General features: G+C 35.1%; 1 protein-coding gene across 4 annotated transcripts in view; it reads left to right on the top strand.

Moving 5' to 3' along the window:
- The first annotated feature begins 388 nt into the window (after positions 1 to 388).
- Positions 389 to 21028, top strand: part of ARNT (aryl hydrocarbon receptor nuclear translocator) — a 50677-nt gene continuing 30037 nt past the window's right edge. For all 4 annotated transcript variants that reach the window (XM_045519188.2, XM_010958469.3, XM_045519187.2 and 1 more), the window contains exons 1-3: positions 389 to 569; positions 17664 to 17775; positions 20682 to 20726. In XM_045519188.2, the coding sequence (XP_045375144.1) occupies positions 545 to 569; positions 17664 to 17775; positions 20682 to 20726 (182 nt within the window). In that variant the 5' untranslated portion in view covers positions 389 to 544. The remainder of the gene's footprint in view (positions 570 to 17663; positions 17776 to 20681; positions 20727 to 21028) is intronic.

Here is a 21028-nt window from a genome sequence, read left to right as displayed (position 1 = left end):
TCCTTAAAAGAGAAAAAAAACAGAAAGGGTTAGAAATCATTAAGTGAAGTTTAAACTTTAGAGCACCTAAAAAAGATTTACAAAACAAATCGTCTGCACAGTGGCCGGCAAGGCGAATCCACCACCCAACGGCGCTTTTTAGTAAAATTGTTTTTCACTGACGTCACTCAGTCACTGACCTCTAACGCACAAGAGGCGGGATTAGGGAGACAGCTGGACTTCTTCCTCGCCCTCCCTCCTCCACTGGACCCGCCGGCGGCTCTGTGGCCAGCCCTGCCTCTGGTCGATTTGGCGTTTCCATTGGTCAGTTTTCCCGAGGAGGCTGGCCTTGGGGCGACCACGCCTCTCCATGGGCGGGGTCTCTCAGTCGTAGAAGCTGGGGACTGTGGTATTGCTGCAGCCGCCATCTTGGATTCCGCGGTAGCGGTGGCGGCAGTAGGGCGCCGCGTCTGGGGAGTGGCTCTCCCCTCCCCCTCCCCCCGGTTCGGTGGCGGCGGCTCCTCCCACTAGGGGGGGTGGTGCAGCGGCGGTGGCATCTGCGGCCATGGCGGCGACTACTGCTAACCCCGGTGAGGAGACGGAGTACTGGGGTGCCTTTAGAAGAGGAGGGGCCGAAGGGGTTGGCAGCCTGGGGGACCCAGGGCTGAGGGGCCGTAGTTGGGGCCGAGGGCGCTGGGGTGCGCGGGGGTGGCTGGGGGACGGGGGGAACGGTGGGGAAGGAGAGTGACATGGGGGAGGGGCCCGACCATGGGGAACTGGGGAGACCCGAGGTGAACGGAGGGAGGGAGCAGGCGGGTGGGATTTGGGGATTCCTTGCCCAGAGTTCTGTTGGAGCGGCTATCCGCGCGGGGCTAGGCTGTCTCCGGTCTTGTGGCGGCGTTCTGGTGTGCGATGTGGTCCTGTTTCAACCCTCTGCCCACTGTGGACCTGCTTGATGCCCAGTAACTGTGGGCAGAGGGGCTTGTTTTACTTCAAAAGTAGTTTGGACTCCTAAGCACTGGACCACTTTGCTGTTTAGCTTAGATGTTACTTCCAGACGTTTGGATTTTAAATTTTAAAAATCTTTGATTTTACACTGGGTTTCTCTTAAAAAAAAAAAAAAAAAAGCTGTACCTTCTCCCCCCCGCCCCCGAGCTGCCTTTGAAACTTGTGTTTATGAATTAAGAGGTGCCTTTAGTGTCTTTAAGCTGCAGACATTTGTGTAATGTTTGATTTTCAGGATGGATCTTGCCGACAGCATGCATCCAGGACTTCAGGTTTAAATCTTATTAGATGTAGGTCGAGACAGTTCCCGTTCTTTGAGTAAAGTTCAGTTCCATGCTGTTTCTCAGTGAACATCTCTTCTAAAGGGGGAGCTTGAACATTTCAAAAAAAATCTAATCAGTAATGTCTAAGAGATGGAGTGGGGTGTAGTGCAGCAGGTCTAGACAGTTCGGGTCTTCAAATTCCTAGTCTTCCTTCCACTATTACACAGTTATTTCTCCCTAGGAAGTATTTAATTTTAGGAGTCCTAGTTTACCTTGCTGACCTTGGCCATTTCCCAGAAATACCTATCTTTGATAGCATTAAAAAAGAATTGAAAGGTAAGGGTGAATAACTTGAAAATACAGGAATGGGAGGGATTCACTACTGTTCCCTTGTTGAAATTTAGATTGGATTTTTTTCGTATCTCTGAAAGGCACTATTATTTTGCAATACCCAGATTTTGGCTGTTACAGTTGAATCACTGTGAAATTTACTGTCTTGCCTACCAGGTTTCTGGGAACAGAGCTATTTAAAGAAGTTAATTTGTCATATGTCAATATAATATTTTAAAATCTCTTTTAATGTTTTTAGAGGAAAAGGAGATAAAATTAATGGCTAAAATTCCATTGCAGGAAGTGCTGAGTGATGGAATAAAATTGGAAAGTTGCTATTATTATGGCAAACCTGACCTTGGAGTAAAATAGCCTATCTGTTAACTAGGGAGTAAATAAACAAGATTTAAAAACTGATAACACATTGCAAAATACTTCTATAACCTTAGTCAAGTTGCTAAGCATTTCTCTTATTAAGAGGTGGCCTGAGTAAACAAGTGTAGTGCGTATGTCAGAACCTTTTTCCAGCAATGTGGGTGGGGTTGCTTTATTTTGTTTTTTAAACAACAGTAACCAGAATGACAATCTCTTGACCACATTTTCATTCAGTATCAGTTTAAATCTGTAAGCAGAAAATAGCATTTATTTGTGCAGAATCCTTGCTAACGATGAAACTGTTATTTTGTTTATTGCCCTTTGGCAGCCTGCTTCCGCAATTTTTAGATTTCTTCTTTGATGTTGAAGAATTCTCCCATTTATTCCAAATTATTGATATCAAGGCCAACACATAATTAAATTAGTATATGCATTTTCTTCCTTCATTTCTCCTTTTGGCCCTTTATATCAAAAGGAAGAGTCCATAGCTGCAGTGTGGACTTTTGGTAACCTGTTGCATTTTGGGAAATGAAGACCACGAATGTAGGGACACAATGTGGAAATGTACTGTGCTAAGTGAAAAGAAAGTTGATGGTTTTCAGGTCAGCATTCTTTATTGCACAGTCAAAACTTTTTCCTTAGAGCCATTTTAGGGACTGGGGACATCATATCTATTTCTTTTTGAGTTTTTTCCTACTTTGTCTTTTTGCTAGTTGTTAAGTTTCCTTGTAGCTCTTGTTTGTTCTGTCGTCACATATGTCTGCAAAGGATTTTGATAATAATTATTTAACTCATCTCAGCTTCATTTAAGTTAATCCTTAGCGTTAATAACAATACTTGATCATTTTAGTCATATTTATAGTATGATTTAGAGACTGTTGGTGGCCCTTCAGTGTCTTGCAGGGAACCTGGTTCCTTTGCATTTTTCAGTATGTCTTAACATGGTGCTGGATCAAAAGAAGAGTAAAATATGGTTTATACCCCAATCTCTAAGACTTACGTTGAAATAATAGTTCTAATGTGGTAGTGTCTTTTTTTCCACGTAATTGATAATTCTTCATATTCTATTATTTTCCATTACTTCTACTTACCGAAGTGGGTGGGTAGGTGGGCCATGAAGTCTTAGGCTATATCTTTCTTGTCTATGGAACATTAACAATTTTGAGGAACACTTTTTAAATTGTACGTGTAATTTGTCAATGCATTGGCTAAGGCACTGGTTGGGAACAGATTCTTATTTGATTTACAATTCAGTATTCAAACCAGCGACGTTAATGAGTTTGTAGGAGTGCAGGTTTTTCTCCCCTTGATTCTGGTGTTCTCTGGACCTCTTTTGTGCTGTTAGGTACCATTTATTGTGGATGGAGAATGGGTAGAAGGCAAAGGAAGGAACAGTTGTTTGGGTTTGTAAGGCTGACATTTAGGAAAACTTTTTCTTTTCACATATTTTTTACCTCCATAAATAATAGTTTTTAAAGCATCAATTTACAGGTTTCTTACCCAGTACCTTTACTTACTCTCTTAAGATACGGGAAAATAGGAGTTTATGCAATATAAAATTAAGATGCCAAGATACTTTTGAAATTATATTCTATTACAAAAACCTTTTTGAAAAGTGTTTAATTATATTTTACTAATTCAGCAATTGAAATACAATTAACATTTTTGAAAAAAACCTTAATCCATATACTTTGTATGCTGTTAGATTTGTGGCATCAACCTGCATCTTTTCTGTTTTCTTAGAAATTAAGACGTAGATACTTCGGCATTTTTGGAACTCCAGTTTTCTTGTTTTGAAATGGTGGTCTCTCACCTTAGTTTTTTGTGTTCCAGCCCTACTCCTCTACTCAACCGATCCACTAACAGATGAGAATAATATGTTGCTTTATGGATGTTTTGTGAAAGTCTTCTGTGGTTCTCTGCTATGGATGACTTTCTTCTAAGGCAGTAACAATAGAAATTTCCACAGTGCCAAGTGGTGGTTGATCTTCAAAACCTAAATTGCAACACTCAAGGAAACTAAAACCTTTTTCCTTTATTTTACTTAGGCCATGACATCTGGGGCATATTTAATTTCAAAACTAGTAAAATTTGAGTCCTTGATTGTGGAAACTGTCTTTGGAACCATCTTTTTTTCTCTTTCAGGCTATTTACAATATTTATTTTAAATGTTAATTCCCTAGCAGTATAGTCCTGTATTTGGGTGCAAGGGTGACATTTCTGTCAAAGCTATCTAGTGTCTCTGTGGTTGTATAGCTGATTTCATTTAGATGTAGCAATAAAATAATTCACTTAAAGTCCTGAAATGCAAGCCTGAGCTCAGTGGAGTCTTTTTGGCCCAGCATCCACAGCCAATTATAGGCCCTGCTTGTAGAGCCATCTGTTTTTAAGAATGCTGCCTAATGTGCCATGATGTCTTCAATAAGTAGACATTAATGAACGTTGGTTTTGAAATCAAGATAACCCCTGCCATTTTACATGGAAGGAAACCCAGAGAGAGGAATGGGCACATTTATTAAACGTTTGTTAAGTTCCTACTATATGCCAGGTTGCACTTTCCTGTTTTTTTTTTTTTTTGCTATTCTGTGTTAGAAGCCATCTCCCAGTTTCCAGATAGATTCTCTAAATTTGCATCTCTTTTCATCATTTCTGCATTCTGTGTTTGCCCCTTCACATTTTAACTATAGCTGAGTAGACAAACTAAGTTTATAACTTTAACAACTTAATTAGAATTTAAGTTCCATGAGAGCAGGACGCTTTACCTTCCTTGTTCATCACAGCTCCTTATTGTTCACAGTGGTGCCTAGTAGGTAGGACTAAAGTTCAGTAAATGCTGAATAAAAGAATGTTGTAAGGCCTGGCATTGGAGGTTCATATCTTTATGCACTAACATGAAAATACCTTTGAAAGGATAACACTAATTAAGCCTGAATTAATTTATAATAGCTAACATTAATAATTATATGCCAGATATTGTTCTAAATATATTATCTCACTTAATCCTCATATGTATTATCTCATTTAATCTTTATAACAATCCTATGAGATGTGTTAATACCTTTGTTTTACAAATGAGACTAAGGCACAGGGTGAATAGTTTGTCTGAAGTCACATAGCTAGTAGGCAGTACAGACAATTTGATTGCTGGCAGTTTATCTGCACAGTCAATATTCTGTGTTTTAGGAGTATTTTTCTTTTTTTTAATTGAGTATAAGTTTTTTTTTTTTTTGGTAAGTTTCAGGTGTACAACATAGTGATTCACAATTTTTAAAGGTTATATTCCACTTATACTTACTATAAAATATTGGCTATATTCCCTATGTTGTACTATAGATCCTTGTAGCTTATTTGTTTTATACAGAGTAGTTTGTGCCTCTTAATCCACTACCCCTGTCTTGCCCCTTTCTTCTTCCCTCTCCCTGCTGGTAACCACGAGTTTGTTCTGTATATCTGTGAGTCTGTTTCTTTTTTGTTACATTTACTAGTTTTATTTTTTAGATACCACATATAAGTGATATCATACAATATTTATCTTTCTGTCTGACTTATTTCACTTAGCATAATACCCTCCAAGTCCATCCATGTTGTTGCAAATGGCAACATTTCATTTCTTTTTTATGGCTCAGTAGTATTCCATTATATATATATTTATTTATCCATTGATCTTTTGATGGACACTTAAGTTGCTTCCGTAACTTGGCAATTGTAAATAATGCTGCTATGAACAATGGGGTGCATGTATCTTTTCAAATTAGTGTTTTTGGGGTTTTTTTGGATAAACACCTGGGAGTGAAATTGCTGGGTCATATGGTAGTTCTGTTTCTATTTTTTTGAGAAACCTCCATACTGTTTTCCGTAGTAGCTACACCAGTTTACATTCCCATTAACAAGTGTATAAAGGTTCCCATTTCTCCACATCCTCACCAACATTTATTGTTTGTGGTCTTTACACAGTCAACATTTTTTAGCTGCTAAGTTATAAGACTTTCTCCGTTGTGACTTAAAGTCACTTCCTACAGAAATGTAGTACAGTGGATACTTTTTGAGAAGGAGGAGGGTAGGGCATTGTCTTTTTTTTTTTAGATGAAGAAGGTGAAATACTGTATCAGGCAGTGAGGATGGCACATTTGCTTAGATGGAGAGGTGAGTGCAAGGTGCTAAAAAGGGAGCTAGAAGAGTGCTGCAGTTCCTAATACCTTTTCTATAACTTCTTATATTCTTTTCTCATAATTGTTTTTTAACTCTTTAAATAATTTTCAAGGTTCTTGCTGGACTCCTTCCCTCACTATTCATAGCTCATAATTGTGCCTTTTTGGTGAGCTGCTTGAATTTGTCTTCAGAGACACTATATTGCTTATTCTTTCTCACTGACTGCTTCTTCTTTGTCCCTTAAGCCTGCTCATTTTCTTTTTCTTATTCATTATGCTTCTCCCTTTCTAGTCACACTTCTAGGGCTGGGACTCTTAATTGATTCATTAATTAGTAAGCCAATCAACTTCTGTCATTTCTGTTTGCCTACCTACCTACCTCAATTAAACATTTATTTGGTAACTACTCTATCTCCTTCCCCTCATTTTATATATTGAAGACCCTTCTAAAATTTTCATTCTAGTCTTCTCACATAAGCTTCTTTCCTGTATTTTCGTCTACTTAAAAAAAAATCTCTATTTGAATAATCTTTAACATGTTATTTATGTATTATGTTCACCAGTATTTCCTTCAAATCTGCTGCCATTCTTCTGTATATTTTGTGACATCATAGTTTTTCCAGTTTCCCAGGCTAAGCAATTAGAAGTGCTTGGATTTTTTTTTTAATGTATTTATCTGATTTGTTATCACATCTTTTTTTTTAAATAAAAAATAAACATTTTTAAACATAAGAAGATATTAAAGCATATAAAACATTTTAACTATAAAATATATATTTAAAATAGATTTATTTACACATGTTAAAGGTTATTTTAATCAAAATTATCCATGCATATATTTAAAGACTTAGTTTTACATAATTTGTTACAAAACAGCAGTCTACCTGCTTCTCTCAGCTCCTTCTCCCCAGTATGTCCATTTTTATCTCTTTTAACCAACCTTTTAATTTTCGTTTAAATAAAATGTCCCAAAAGTAAAAGACACGAGTTTTCAAATTGAAGGGACCAGTCTAGTGAATGAAATCATGTCCACATCAAGGCACATTATCATGAAATTTCAGCATCAGATAAGCTCCAGAGAGAAAAAAAAATGGTCAGGTAAATTATTTTTAAGGAATCGAATTTATTTTGCTTCTCAGTAGTCACACTGGAAGATAGATGACAATGGAGCAATACCTTTGAAATTCTGAGAGAAAATAATCTCCCAACTTAAAATTCTATACCTAAGCAAACTGTCAGTAAAGTAGAAGAAGGATATTTTAATGCACCCAAGGTATCCCTTTTTATTCTTTCTCAGGAACTTGCTAAAGGATGTACTTTACCAGTAGGAGGGAGTAAACCAAGAAAGAGGAAACATGGAACACAGGAAAGAGGCAGGCGAAAAGTGAATCATCCATTTTGCATACATATTGCTGTTAATTTCCCTGTTTTCAGTGTGGTACTGTCACTTTCAACTTTGCCTGGTGTTCCCCTGACCAGAGGATCTCTGGTTTACACTCTCTAGAGAATAAGTCAGCTTTTGACTGAGTGAAGTATGGGCAGTTTCCCTGTTAGAAGGAACAGCAAGAAGATCTGGTAATCCACCTACTGCTTAAAAAGATATTGAACAAATCCTTTTTATTTTTGTTTTCATTTGCCCTGCCCTCTCCACCTCTCCACAGAGGTACCTGGGGTCACCAGTTTCTGAGCCTGGGGCATTTGATGTGTAAATAGGGTTAATTTTCTGCTTTTTCCCTTGCTGGCTTAGAATTCAGTTCTTAGGGTCTTTCAAGGCAATGGTCCCAGTTGCCAAAAATTTTCTTTTTTTCTTCCTCCCATTTTTTCCATTCAGGTGATTTTATATCTTGTATAAAATTGTTTTTCTCCTTTATATTATCTGGGGGCAGGGAGGGCAGAAGAGTAAAAAAGTAGATGTATATACATTTAGCATACTATCCTTATTCAGAAGTTGCATAGTTTAGAATTTCAGAGGTTTCTTTATCTTTTCATCCTGTTTTCATACTAATTCAGGCCTTTATTTCCTCATTTTTGATTAGTCTAATTTGTTTCCCTGCTTCTATTCAATTTTAAATCTGTCAGATTAATCTTTTAGTTTACATTTTCTTCTTGTCACTCTGACTTAAAGGTATGTTTTGACTTTCAGTTGCTGATTGAATCAGAATTAAGGTTTCATCTTGGCATTTAAAGCCTTCTTTCAATTGGATAGCACTTGACGCCTTGTATTTTCTCCTGAATGCAGACTCTGCTCTTTGTAGGCCTGTTTCCCTACAGCCCTCACAGCTATTTTCTTATCTCCCTTTAGGATTTGCTCATGTTCTTTTATCCATGTGCAATGCCTTTTTCCTCTCCTTTACTTTTTCTGAGGCCCAGCTTGACCTGCCTTTTTGAAACTTCCTAGCTGGCTGGCTGCCTGCTTTATTTCCTTTAGTTTTTCCTTCCTGTTGAGTACCTTCTGTGTGCTGCGGACTGCTAGGGACCTTAATTTAAACCATCTCAGAATTATCTTTTCTTTCTCTAAATTCATCTAATTTTTAGATCTCATGTAAACCTATTACTGAAAGTATGGAATTTATTTTTTATGGGAAAATTTTGCTTTTTCTTAGGAAAGTTACATGTACTATTTAAAATTTATATAGGGTAAACAAGAAAAGGTTAATGATTATAACATATGAAATATACTCAGTCTTATTAGTAATAGAGAAATCTACCTTAAACCAACAGTAATAATCATTTTATACCTAGAAAATTAGTAAAAATTTGAAGGATTGCCAAGATCCAGTGCTGTTGAAGTTATGGATAATTTGATACCATTGGTGAGGCCTTTTATTTGTATGACCTTCTTGGAGGGTAATGGGCAGTTTTAAATATGCTCCTTTAAATACAGCTAGTCATTTTCAGAAATTTTTTGGCTTTGTGGAAATACTGGCATCTGTGCTCAGAGATATACAAGGATATTCATTGAAACCTTATTTATGATAGTGATAGTTTGGATGTCAAAAATATATACATTTGTGCTATGAAGTACTGTATATTTAAAAAATGAGCTAACTCTGTATTTATTGACATGACACACTTTCTAATATATAGTTACATGGAAAAAAAGTTTCAGAATAAATATAACATGTTCCCTCCCCTTTGCTATGCAAAAATTACTAAAACCTTGTAATACATGGTGTGTAGAAAAAGGACTGGAAGGGTTCATATCAATATTAACATCAGTTTCCTGTGGAGGAGAGAATTGGGGTATATGTGTGGAGGATTTTATCTTTGTTTGCTTTTGTGTTGTTGAATATTTTTAGAGTCTTCTACATTTGATTTTCTGTATATCCATATTTTAATATATTACTTTTATAATGAAAAAGTTAGTAAAGACAAGATCAGTTACATATTAGTGTTTGATGTATTTTTACAAAGCTGCTGTTAAAGGGGTACTTACAGTGTGTCAGGTGCTGTGCGAAGCACTAATTTAATCTTCCCCAAAGGTAGGCCCTGTTTTTAGCTACATTTTATAGACTAACTCAGAGATTAAATAATTTGCCCAAGGTCGTACACATGGTAAATGGTAACCCTAGGATTGGAATCTAGATTTATCTAACTTTAGAGATTAAGCTGTGTTCTCTCAGGTTTTCAGTGCATGCCACACACATAAGCACACACACACAAATTTTCTTTTTAAAAAATTGGGATCATACATCTTCTGACTGTAAAAGTAATACATGTTTAATATAAAAGACAAAACAATATGGGTATGTAGAAAATCAAATATAGAAGTCTCTAAATGCCATCCCAGAGATAACCACTGTTAATAGTTTATTGCATAACATCTGCTCACTCCACTCTAGCCATGATGTCATCCACACTATTTCTAGAACTTAACAGGCATGCTTTCACCTCTGGGTCTTTACACTCTGCCTGGAATGCATTTCCCCTAGATACCTGCATAGTTTATTCCCTTACCTCCCTCTGACCATTCCTTGAATATTACCTTTTCAGTGAGGCCTTCCTTTATTATCTAAAATTGCTTGAACCTTTATATACGTCTCAGGTGGCTTCCCCTCATTTATTTTTCTCCACATTTATCACTATATAACATACTGTTAGCTCAAACCATATAAAATTTATGTTTATCCATTTTTTTACCTATAAAATCTCAGTTTAATATTGTCAACTCAATTTATATTTTAATTGTTTCTCAATTTTCTCTTTCTGTCCCACTAACGTGAAATTGTTAAGGGTTAAGATTTTTGCCTCTTCTGTTTATCGCTTTATCTGTAGGATCTGCAACATGCAATAAGTGTCAGATGAATTCTTCCAGGCTTTTGTTATGCATATAGACTTTAAAAAGGATTATATTATTTATACTTTTCTGTACCTTATCTTTTCATAATCATAAATGGTGGATAACTTTCAACTTCAATGATATAGATCCACCAAAAATTTTTTTTGCATATTGAAATTTTTTTATTGTGGCACAATACACATAACATAAAATTTGCCTTTTTAACTATTATTTAGTGTTCAGTTCAGTGACATTAGTATAGTCACATTGTTGTACAGTGATCACCACCATCTATCTCCAGAACTTTTTTTATCTTGTATAACTGAAACTCTGCGTCTATTAAACATTTATTCCCCGTCCCCCAACTCCTCCAGCCCCTGGCCACCACCATTCTACACTCTTAATGAATCTGCCTATTCTAGATACCCCGTATAAGTGGAATCATGTAGTATTTGTCTTTTTGTCACTGGCTTATTTAACTTAGCATAATATTTTCAAGATTCATCCATATCGTAGCATATTGCAGAATTTCCTTCTTTTTTAAGGCTGAGTAGCATTCCATTGGATGTATATGCTACATTTAAAAAAATCCATTATCTAGGTGGACACTTGGGTTGCTTCTACGTCTCGGCTGTTGTGAATAATGCTGCTATGAACGTGGCATGTACAAGTGTCTCTTCAAGATCCTGCTTTCAATTCTTTTGAGTATATACCAAGAAGCAGAATTGCTGGACCATATAGTAGTTTGTTTTTAATTTTTTGAAGAATCTCCATCCTGTTTTCCATAGTTGCTGCACCAGTTTACATTCCTACCAACAGTGTACAGGAGTTTCAGTTCTCTCCCATTCTTGCTAACCCCCCCTTTTTAAAAAATTTTTTATGGTAGCCATCCTGATGGGTGTGAAGTAATGTCTCATTGTAGTTTTTTTTCTATTTTCTTTCATTGAAGTATAGTTGGTTTACAATGTTGTGTTAGTTTCTGGTCTATAACAAAGTGATTCAGTTATATATATGTATATTCTTTTTCATAATGGTTTATTATAGGATATTGAATATAGTTCCCAGTGCTAAACAGTAGGACCTTGTTTATCTATTTTATATACAGTAGTTTGTATCTGCTAATACCAAACTCTTGATTTAGCCCTCCCTACCCCTTTTCCCCTTTCATAACCATAAATTTATTTTCTGTTTGTGAGTCTGTTTCTGTTTTATAAATAAGTTCATTTGTATCATATTTTAGATTCCACATTTAAGTGATACCATATGATATTTGTCTTTTTCTGACTTACTTCACTTAGTATGATAATCTCTAGGTCCATCTATGTTGCTGCAAATGGCATTTTTATGGCTGAGTAATATTCCATTACACACACACATGCACACACACACACACACACACATCTTCTTTTTCCATTCATCTGTCGACAGACATTTAGGTTGCTTCCATGTCTTGGCTATTGTAAATAGTGCTGCTATGAACAATGAGCTGTAGGTATCTTTTCAAATTAGAGTTTTCTCCAGATATATGCCCAGGAGTGGGATTGCTGGATCATATGGCAACTCTATTTTTAGTTTTTAAAGGAGCCTCCATACCGTTTTCCATAGTGGCTGCACCAAATTACATTCCCACCAACAGTGTAGGAGGGTTCCCTTTTCTCCATACCCTCTCCAGCATTTAATATTTGTAGACTTTTTAATAATGGCCATTCCGACCAGTGTGAAGTGATACCTCATTGTAGTTTTGTTTCGGATTTCTCTAATCATTAGTGATGCTGAGCATCTTTTCATATGTTTGTAGGCCATTTGTATATTCAGGGAAATGTCTGTTCAAATCCTTTGTCCATGTTTTAATCAAGTTGTGTTTGTTGTTGCTTTTGAGTTACAGGAGTTCTTTATGTATTCTGGATATTAATCTCATATCACATATATGATTCACAAATACTTTCTTCTGTTCTGTGGGCTGCCTTTTTACTCTGTTGATAGTGTTCTTTGGTACACAAATATTTAATTTTGATGAAGTCCAGTTTATCTTATTTCTTATCTTTTGTTGCTTATGCTTTTGCAGCATCCAAGAAATTGCCAAATCCAGTGTCATGGAGCTTTCCCCTTTGTCTTATAGTTTTATAGTTTTTGGTCTTACATTCAAGTCTTTGGTCCACTTTGAGTTAATTTTTGTGTGTGTGATAATGGAAGGAAGGATGCAGCTTCACTTTTTTTTGCATGTGGATATCCAGTTTTCCCAGCACCATTTGTTGAAAAGAATATCTTTACCACTTTGGAAAGGGTCTTGGCACCCTTGTTGAAAATTATTTAATCATGTATGTGAGGATGTATTTCTGTTCTCTCTACTCTATTCCTTTGGTCTATATGTCTGTCTTCATGCCAGTGTCACACTATCTTGATTACTGCAGTTTTGTGATGCATTATTATTTTAATGATGGCTGTTTGAGTACTTTCTTTATCCAGTATGAAAGCAGTTATAATGCTTGGGCTTGTAATAAAAGACATACATAAAAGAGGTTTTTTGTTTTGAGGTTAGGTTCAGTTTATTATAAATATAATTTGGAGGTAGATTTTAGGAATAATAAGTAAAATATTTTAAAAAATCCAAAGTGTTTCATATTTTAGACAAGGTAGCAATATGATGAATTATTGTTACCAACATTTCTTTTTGAACATTTTATTATCTATTCAACTTTTAATACTTCCTTTATCATTTCTCTTTTCCTCACTCATATGTTTTATATCATTTCTCCTATTTCAGGAAAGGAAGTCACTTAGAAGTAGGTTTTCTATAAATCAGGGAGATTATGTTGACTGATTAAAGTATTTACTATTTTACTGTAATTTCTGTCAAATTATGATTTTAATAGAAGGTACTTGTATTCAGTACACTAAGAATACTCCTTAACTCTGCTACTCTTACATCACACTAAGTTCCTCTTCCATTTAAAAGGAGTAAGTAAGTTAAATCCAGAGTATGTTAAAAGAATCATACATCATTATTGTATTAGTTCCCCAAGCATGCTGTGACAAATTACTACAAACTGGAGGGCTTAAAACAATAGAAATTTAATCTCTCCAACCAAATGACATTCTGGAAAAGGCAAAACTACAGAAACAATAAAAAGATCATAGTTTCCAGGGGTTTAGGGAGAGGGAGGGAGGGAGGAATGAATAGATGGAGCACAGGGAATTTTTAGGGCAATGAAATTATTCTGTATGATACTGTATTGGTGGCTACATGTCATTATGCATTTGTCAAAACCCATAGAATGTATAACATCAAGAATGAACCCTAATGTAAACTATGGACTTTGGTTGATAATAATGTGTCCATGTTGGTTCATCGATTGTACCAAATATGCCACACTGATGAGGGGTGTTGAGGGTAGGGGAGTATATATGTGTGGGTGGGGAGGGCTATGTGCAAACTCTCTATATTTTCTGCTCAATTCTGTTGTGAACCTGAAACTGCTCTAAAAGAATAAAGTCTATTTTTTAAAAAGTTACATAGTTTTATATTTTACATATAAAGCCCATGATCCATTTTGATTAATTTTTATAAAATGGGTCAAGGTTTGTTGTTTTGTTGGGTTTTTTTTTTTTTCTTTTTTCTTTTTTCTTTTTGCTTCTGGCTGTCTAGTTGCTCTAGTACCATTTGTCGGAAAGGCTATCTTTCCTTCATTAAATTGTTTTTACACTTTTGTCAAATTCATTTGGGCATATTTATGTGAGTCTGTTTCTTGGTTCCATTGATCTATGTCTGTCCCTTTGCCAGGGCCACACAGTCTTAATTTCTGTAGCTATATTAGAAGTCTTGAAATCAGATTGATTCTCTTCTTCCACTTTTTCTTTGTTTTAGGTATTGTAGTTCCTTTACTTTTCCATATAAATTTTAGAATAGTCTTGTTTATACCTACAAAAACATCTTGGTAGAATTTTGATAGGTGTTGTGTTAAACCTGCATATCAGTTTGAAGAGAATTGACTTCTTGATGTTGAGTATCCCAGCCCATGAACATTGTATGTCTCTCTATTTATTTAGATCTTTGATTTCTTTCATCAGCATTCTTTCAGCATGCAAGTCCTGTGCATGTTTATTTGATTTACACTAAGTATTTTTTCCTTTTAAAAATGATTATAAGTGGTTATGTATCTTTAAGTTTTGGTGACTGTATTAATTGCTAGTATATAGAAATACAATTGATTTTTGTATATTTATCTTGTATCCTGCAACTTTGCTGAGTTCACTTTCTTATTCTAGGAGTGTTTTTTGGTTTGTTTTCATAGATTCCTTAGGATTTTCTACATAGACAATCATTTACTCTGCAAATGGGGACAATTTTATTTTTTCCTTTTTGATCTGTATGTCTTTTATTTCCCTTTTTGCATTGGCTAGAACTTCCTACACTATGTTTAAGTATGTGATGAAAGTGAAATTTTTTCCTAGTTCCCAAATCTTGGGTAAAAAGCACTGTCTTTCACTGGTAAGTATAATACTAGTGGTAGGTTTATTTTTTGGTGGATTCTTTTATCATGGTGAGGCTATTTCATTCTTCTCCTACCTTTCTATATTTTTATCAGGAATAGGTGTTGAATTCTAGCAAATACTTTTTAATGCGTAAGTTGATAAGATCATGTTATTTTCCTTCTTAGCCTATTAGTATTGTGAATAATGCTGATTGATTTTTAAGTATTGAACCAGTTTGCTTCCCTTGAATAAATCACACGTGATCATACTGTATGATTCTTTTGCATATTGCTAAATTCTACTTGCTACTATTTTGTTAAAGATTTTTGCAATTTTATTCATAAGGAATATTGAGCTTTCATTTTTTGTTTGTTTAGTTTTTGTACTGTCTTTGTATGGTTTTGGTATCAGGGTAATAGTAGCTTCATAAGATGAACTGGTAAGTGTTCCCTTCCTTTAGCTAGTTTCTGGAGGATATTGTGTATAATTGTTGTTAATTCTTTAAATGTTTGGTAAAATTTTCCAGTGAAATTATCTAGACCTAGAGGATTTTTTTTGAGAGTTCTTAAATTATTAATTCAGTTTCCTAATGGTTATGGGGCCATTCGTGTTACCTATTTTGTGTTTGGTCAGTTGTTTTAGTTTGTGTTTTTTAAGGAATTGGTCCATTCAACCTAAGTTGTCAAATTTATGTATATAAGTTATTCTTAGTATTCCCAGTTATTTCTGATTTCTTCTGGGTCTGTAATGATATCCTTGTTTTCATTCCTGATACTGGTAGTTTAGTGTCTTTTTGGTCTGTCTTGCTAGGGGTTTGTCAATTTTATTGATCTATTTAAGGAAGTAACTTATTTTTTATTTGTTTTTCTGTTGTTTAATTCATTACTTCATGTTTTCTATTATTTCATTCCTTTTGCTTGCTTTGGGTTTCTTTGTTTTTTTCCCTAGGTTCTTTTTTTTAACTTTTCCTAGGTTCTTGAGGTGGAAGTTTAGATGATTTGTTTGACTTTTTCTCTCTTCTGATATAAGCATTTTAGTGCCATAAGATTTCCTCTGACTATATAGCTTTTGCTGTGTCCCATAAATTTTGCAGTATTGTAATTTCATTTTCATTTTAGTTCAGTGTATTTTTTTTAATGTCCACATACTTTATTAGTAGTGACACATTTGTTGCAGGACAGTTGTCCCTGCCTTATAATCACACACTTGTGTGCCAGACCCCAAGTCTGAAATCTTGAGGTCTAGAAACAAGTTTATACATCAGGTCTACACATGTTTCTGTCTTTAAATCACTTTTTTTTTGTTTTGTTTTTTTTTAAGATTTTTTAATTGAGTTATAGTCATTTTACAATGTTGTGTCGAATTCCAGTGTAGAGCACAGTTTTTCAGTTATACATGAACATACATATATTCATTGTCACATTTTTTTTTTCGCTGTGAGCTACCATAAGATCTTGTATATATTTCCCTGTGCTATACAGTATAATCTTGTTTATCTATTCTACATTTTGAAATCCCCGTCTGTCCCTTCCCACACCCCGCCCCCTTGGCAACCACAAGTTTGTATTCTATGTCTATGAGTCTGTTTCTGTTTTGTATTTATGGTTTTTTGTTTTTTAGATTCCACATATGAGTGATCTCGTATGGTATTTTTCTTTCTCTTTCTGGCTTTCTTCACTTAGAATGACATTCTCCAGGAACATCCATGTTGCTGCAAATGGCATTATGTTGTCAGTTTTTATGGCTGAATAGTATTCCAATGGTTCAGTGTATTTTTTATTCCCTTTGAGACTTCCTCTTTGACTCATTGATATTTAGAAGTGTGTTGTTCAGTGTCCAAGTGAATGGACATGTGAACATTTTTCTGTACCAATGCGTATTTGCACTTCTAATAGCTGTACAGTATTCCATTTTCAATATACTGTATACTATAACTTTCTCAACCAATTCCCTACCTTTGATATTAATATTGCTTCTGATTGTTTGCTATTATGTATAACCATAACACTATGTTTAAGAGAGAAGACTCTAAAGCTAACCTCCCAAGGTTCATATCATAGATCTTCCACTTACTAGCTTTAGAACCTTGGGTAAGGGACGAGGTCTATATGTCTGATTTTGTGTGTGTGTGTGTGTGTGTGGATATCCTTGATATATATTTAAATGACAAAAGCAACTTGCAGAGCAGGATTCCATTTTTATTAAGAAAATATGTGCCTATTTTTGATTAGAGAGATGTATATAATCTGAGGGAAAAACTAAAATAAGATGAGCTCATCTGTTACCAATGGCTACTTCTCGGGCATGAGACTGAATTGAAAGGAGAGGGGAAGGATAAAAAAAGGGGTAGGAAAGGAAGGCATAATGAGGGACTTAGAGTTTTATTCTGTATAATTTTTTTTGAGTATTGGAATTTAGGTGATTTTTTTATTTTGGGGTTTTACTGTATTTTCTAAATGAAATAAATGAAGAGCTAAGTTATTCGTTGCACGACTGAAATATGTAAACCAACTTGTGTGTGTATTTTTGATAAATGTTACGTCACTGTTACAGACTTTTTAAAGTGAAGTATGCAGAACATAATACTGCCTCTTCCAAACTGTACAAAGTTGAGGGAACTGAAGTGTAGGGAAATCTTTTTTTCAGTGTAAGAATTCAAGAAAATAATCTGGATATGAACATTTGGGTTTTCTAGCAAACAATTGAGATTTTATCCCTATCTTGAGCCTTTCTTCTAGCCAGTTTGATGGTGGTGATGATGATAGCAAGGACAGTCTTTTTTAAATGTTTATTTCTATTTTTCCCTGACAGAAATAACATCGGATGTACCATCACTGGGTCCAGCCATTGCCTCTGGAAATCCTGGGTCCGGGATTCAAGGTGGAGGAGCCATTGTCCAGCGGGCTATTAAGCGGAGACCAGGGTGAGTTTGGGTGTAGTATGTCATGAATGTCTCTCCTCGAAACCAGCCTGATTTTGTTAGTTGCTGAACCCTCTTGGCTATTCCTAACCCTCTCACTTCTTTTGATTACTTACTGCACTGCTATCAGATAATGTTCTTTAGTCCTTGGAGTTTTCTTTGTATAGAATTGATATTGATGTTTTTGTCTAAGTTTCTTGTAAGCAATTTTTTTTTAAATCATAAATCTCTGCAAGGTAAAGGACTACGGCTAAGCTCAGATTTCACTGTTGCTGCGAGAACTTCATTGCTTTCATTAAGCTTTGCACCTGCATTCTCAAAATCTTTTTGATAGGCTTAAAAAAATTTTTTTTAATTTAAAGATCTTTAGGCCATATAATTTTAAGTCATATAATCACCTGTAATTCTTCGGTAGGCTTTTTTACTTTTCTGATTTTAGAGAATGCTGGATTCTAGACTATTTCTCCTTTAAGTTACTGACACATTGCTTCATTTGGAATCTATAGAGTCCATTCCGTTCCAAAGTTATTTATTAAACACCTAATTAGTGTGAGGCATTGTGCTGATTGCTACTAGGATGCAAAGATAAATAAGGCACAGTTCTTGTCTCTAACTTGCTTATGCTCTGAAAGGGCTAATCATTATACACATAAATATAATTCAAGTTAGACTATGCAGGGGGAAGGGTAAAGCTCAAGTGGCTGAGCTCATGCTCAGCACCCAAGAGGTCCTGGGCTCAATCCCCAGTGCCTCCTCCAAGCAGAAATCAATGAAGAAACCTAATTACCTCCCCCTCATAAAACAAACAATACAAGCCACAATAGAATATGCCAGGTTTGCTACAAAAGGAACAGATACAGTGCTGTGTGTTCAGTATATGGAAAACACTGTTGGTTGGTAGAGCTTGGGAAAGGCTTCAGAAAAGAGGTTGCTTTAGAAAGGCCTGACGAATGGATAATGTTTTACCCACTTTTTGGTATTAAATTTTCCTTTTTTCTTTCTTTTATTTTTAATAATTATGTAGCTAATGTTATAGCTAGTCTTTAAGTTTCCTCCTACTGATGGTAATGAAAGAGTGATCCTTGGGTTAAGGTGGTAATTGAGTAACATTTTGAGACTTGCTATGTCTCCAAGAGCTTTATACATTTTAACTCAGTTACTGAGGCATAGAGTGAATAAGTAACTTGCCCAAGGTTCTAAAGCTAGTAAGTGGAAGATCTGTGATATGAACCTTGGCAGGTTAGCTTTAGAGTCTACTTTCTTAAACACAGTGTTACCATGATACATAATAACAAATAACTAGAAACAATATTAATATCAAAATTAAGGAATTGGTTGAGAAAGTTATAGTAAATATTATATTGAAAATGGAATACTGTACAGCTATTAGAAATGCAAATATGTATTGGTACAGAAAAATGTTCACAATATATTGAGAGGAGGTTACAGTGTATGTAATATACCAACTCTCAGAAAAAAATATATATAATGTGTGCATAGCAGAAAAAATGAAAGGATACTTATCAGATGTTTGGGTGATGGGCTTATGGGAGACTTATTTTTTCTTTTGTTTTTAATTATATTCATGTTTTCTGAAGCGAATACGTATTATTGGTAATCATGAAAATATAGAGATAATACACATTTTTAAAAAGAAATATTGGAATATATAAAAAGTTAGGAAGAAGAATAAAACTAACAATAACACTACTACCCAAAGTCATTTCTCATTAGTTTTTTAGTGTAATTTCTTCATTCTTTATTCTCTATGTAGATTTTTTAAGTAATTATAATCATATAATTATATAGTTTTATGTAGCCTGGCCTTTTCACCTAACTGTATAAAATAACCTTCTTTGACATATTGCATATTCTATAGAAACATGACTTTAAACAGTTACATAGAGAGATGCACTTAATTGCTATTTAGGGACATTTAACTGTTTTGAATATTTTGCTATTATGTATACTGCTCAATGAATATTTTTGTACATAAATTATTTTTCTATTTCAAGTTATTTCTTCAGGATAGATTCTTAGAAATGTCATTATTTGGTAAATGGTAGATTTTGACAGGTAATCCGGGGCTACAGAGAGGAAGAGGATTATGCTACGTAGTCCATAGAGAACCCATGTAGAGGCGCATAATAGCAGGTTATCTCACTAGTAGAGATGCCAAGATCACTGGGTTAAGGTAGTAACATGAGTAATGTTTTAGTTTAATAGAGTTTAGGGATTAATAGGAGATTGCCCTATTTTGTTACCTATAATTTTACCTAATCCCTTGAAATGAAAGTCACCTCTGCTTTCACTAAACGTTTAAAGCTTACTGATTGTGCTCCGCATAAGGCACTTTCCCATTCTCACTTGTTGTATATTTGTATTTGTCTAGGCAAAGAATCCCTTGAGTGCAAGTCTCTTGTTTTCACCTCATCTAGCATAGTATCTGGAATATAGCATATATTACATGTTCATTAGATGAATGAGGAAAGAAAGATTATTGAACAACCTTTGGAGGTCTTAAAATCACTCATTTATAGAATATCACTGTTTTGAAAGATGGCCAAATAGAAAAATGGGCCTTAATTATTCATATTAATTTTTCCTTGTCCTTTTTGAGTGAGTTCCTGCCCCTTTTGTAGAGGTTGTACTCTGATGTAAAGCTTTGGCAAAGATTGCTACCCTCTGAAAAAGAAAGTTATCAGTAGGCCCCCTGTTTTGATTGCCCAGTTACTTTGTGCAGTTTGGTACAACAGGGAAGAGGTAATACAGCTTTGCATATGACCACTTCCTCTTTTCCTTCTTCCATTTAGGTCGGTGTTCAGATAGCTTGTGGGTTTAGAATTTTAATTGTTTTAATGTTCTGCATTATCAGTAGGCTTATAATATTTATTGTTGGCTTTCCCCAGATTGGATTTTGATGATGATGGAGAAGGGAACAGTAAATTTTTGAGGTAAGATCTTGAAAAACTTTCTCTAGATTTCTGACATTGAAAATTAGTTCATTATCTTTATATTTCTGACTCATAATATTTTTGTCTTTAGGCCTAAGGAGAGTGTGTCATCCTAAAACTAAAGTTTCCTATCATATTATACTCCATAAAATTTTCAAGCATTTTGGTAATAGCTCCAGAGGGAGGGGCTCAGTGAAGAGAGGCAGAGAATTTACAAGATCCTCTGTATCAGTTATCTGTTGTTGTGTGGCTTAAAAAGAACAACGATTCATTATTTCTCACAATTCCGTGGATTGGCTGAG

Source organism: Camelus bactrianus, chromosome 21 (assembly GCF_048773025.1).
Source record: "Camelus bactrianus isolate YW-2024 breed Bactrian camel chromosome 21, ASM4877302v1, whole genome shotgun sequence".
Taxonomy (NCBI): Eukaryota; Metazoa; Chordata; class Mammalia; order Artiodactyla; family Camelidae; genus Camelus; species Camelus bactrianus.
The sequence above is the reverse complement of the archived record's forward strand: the minus strand, read 5'-3'. Positions and strand labels throughout refer to the sequence as shown.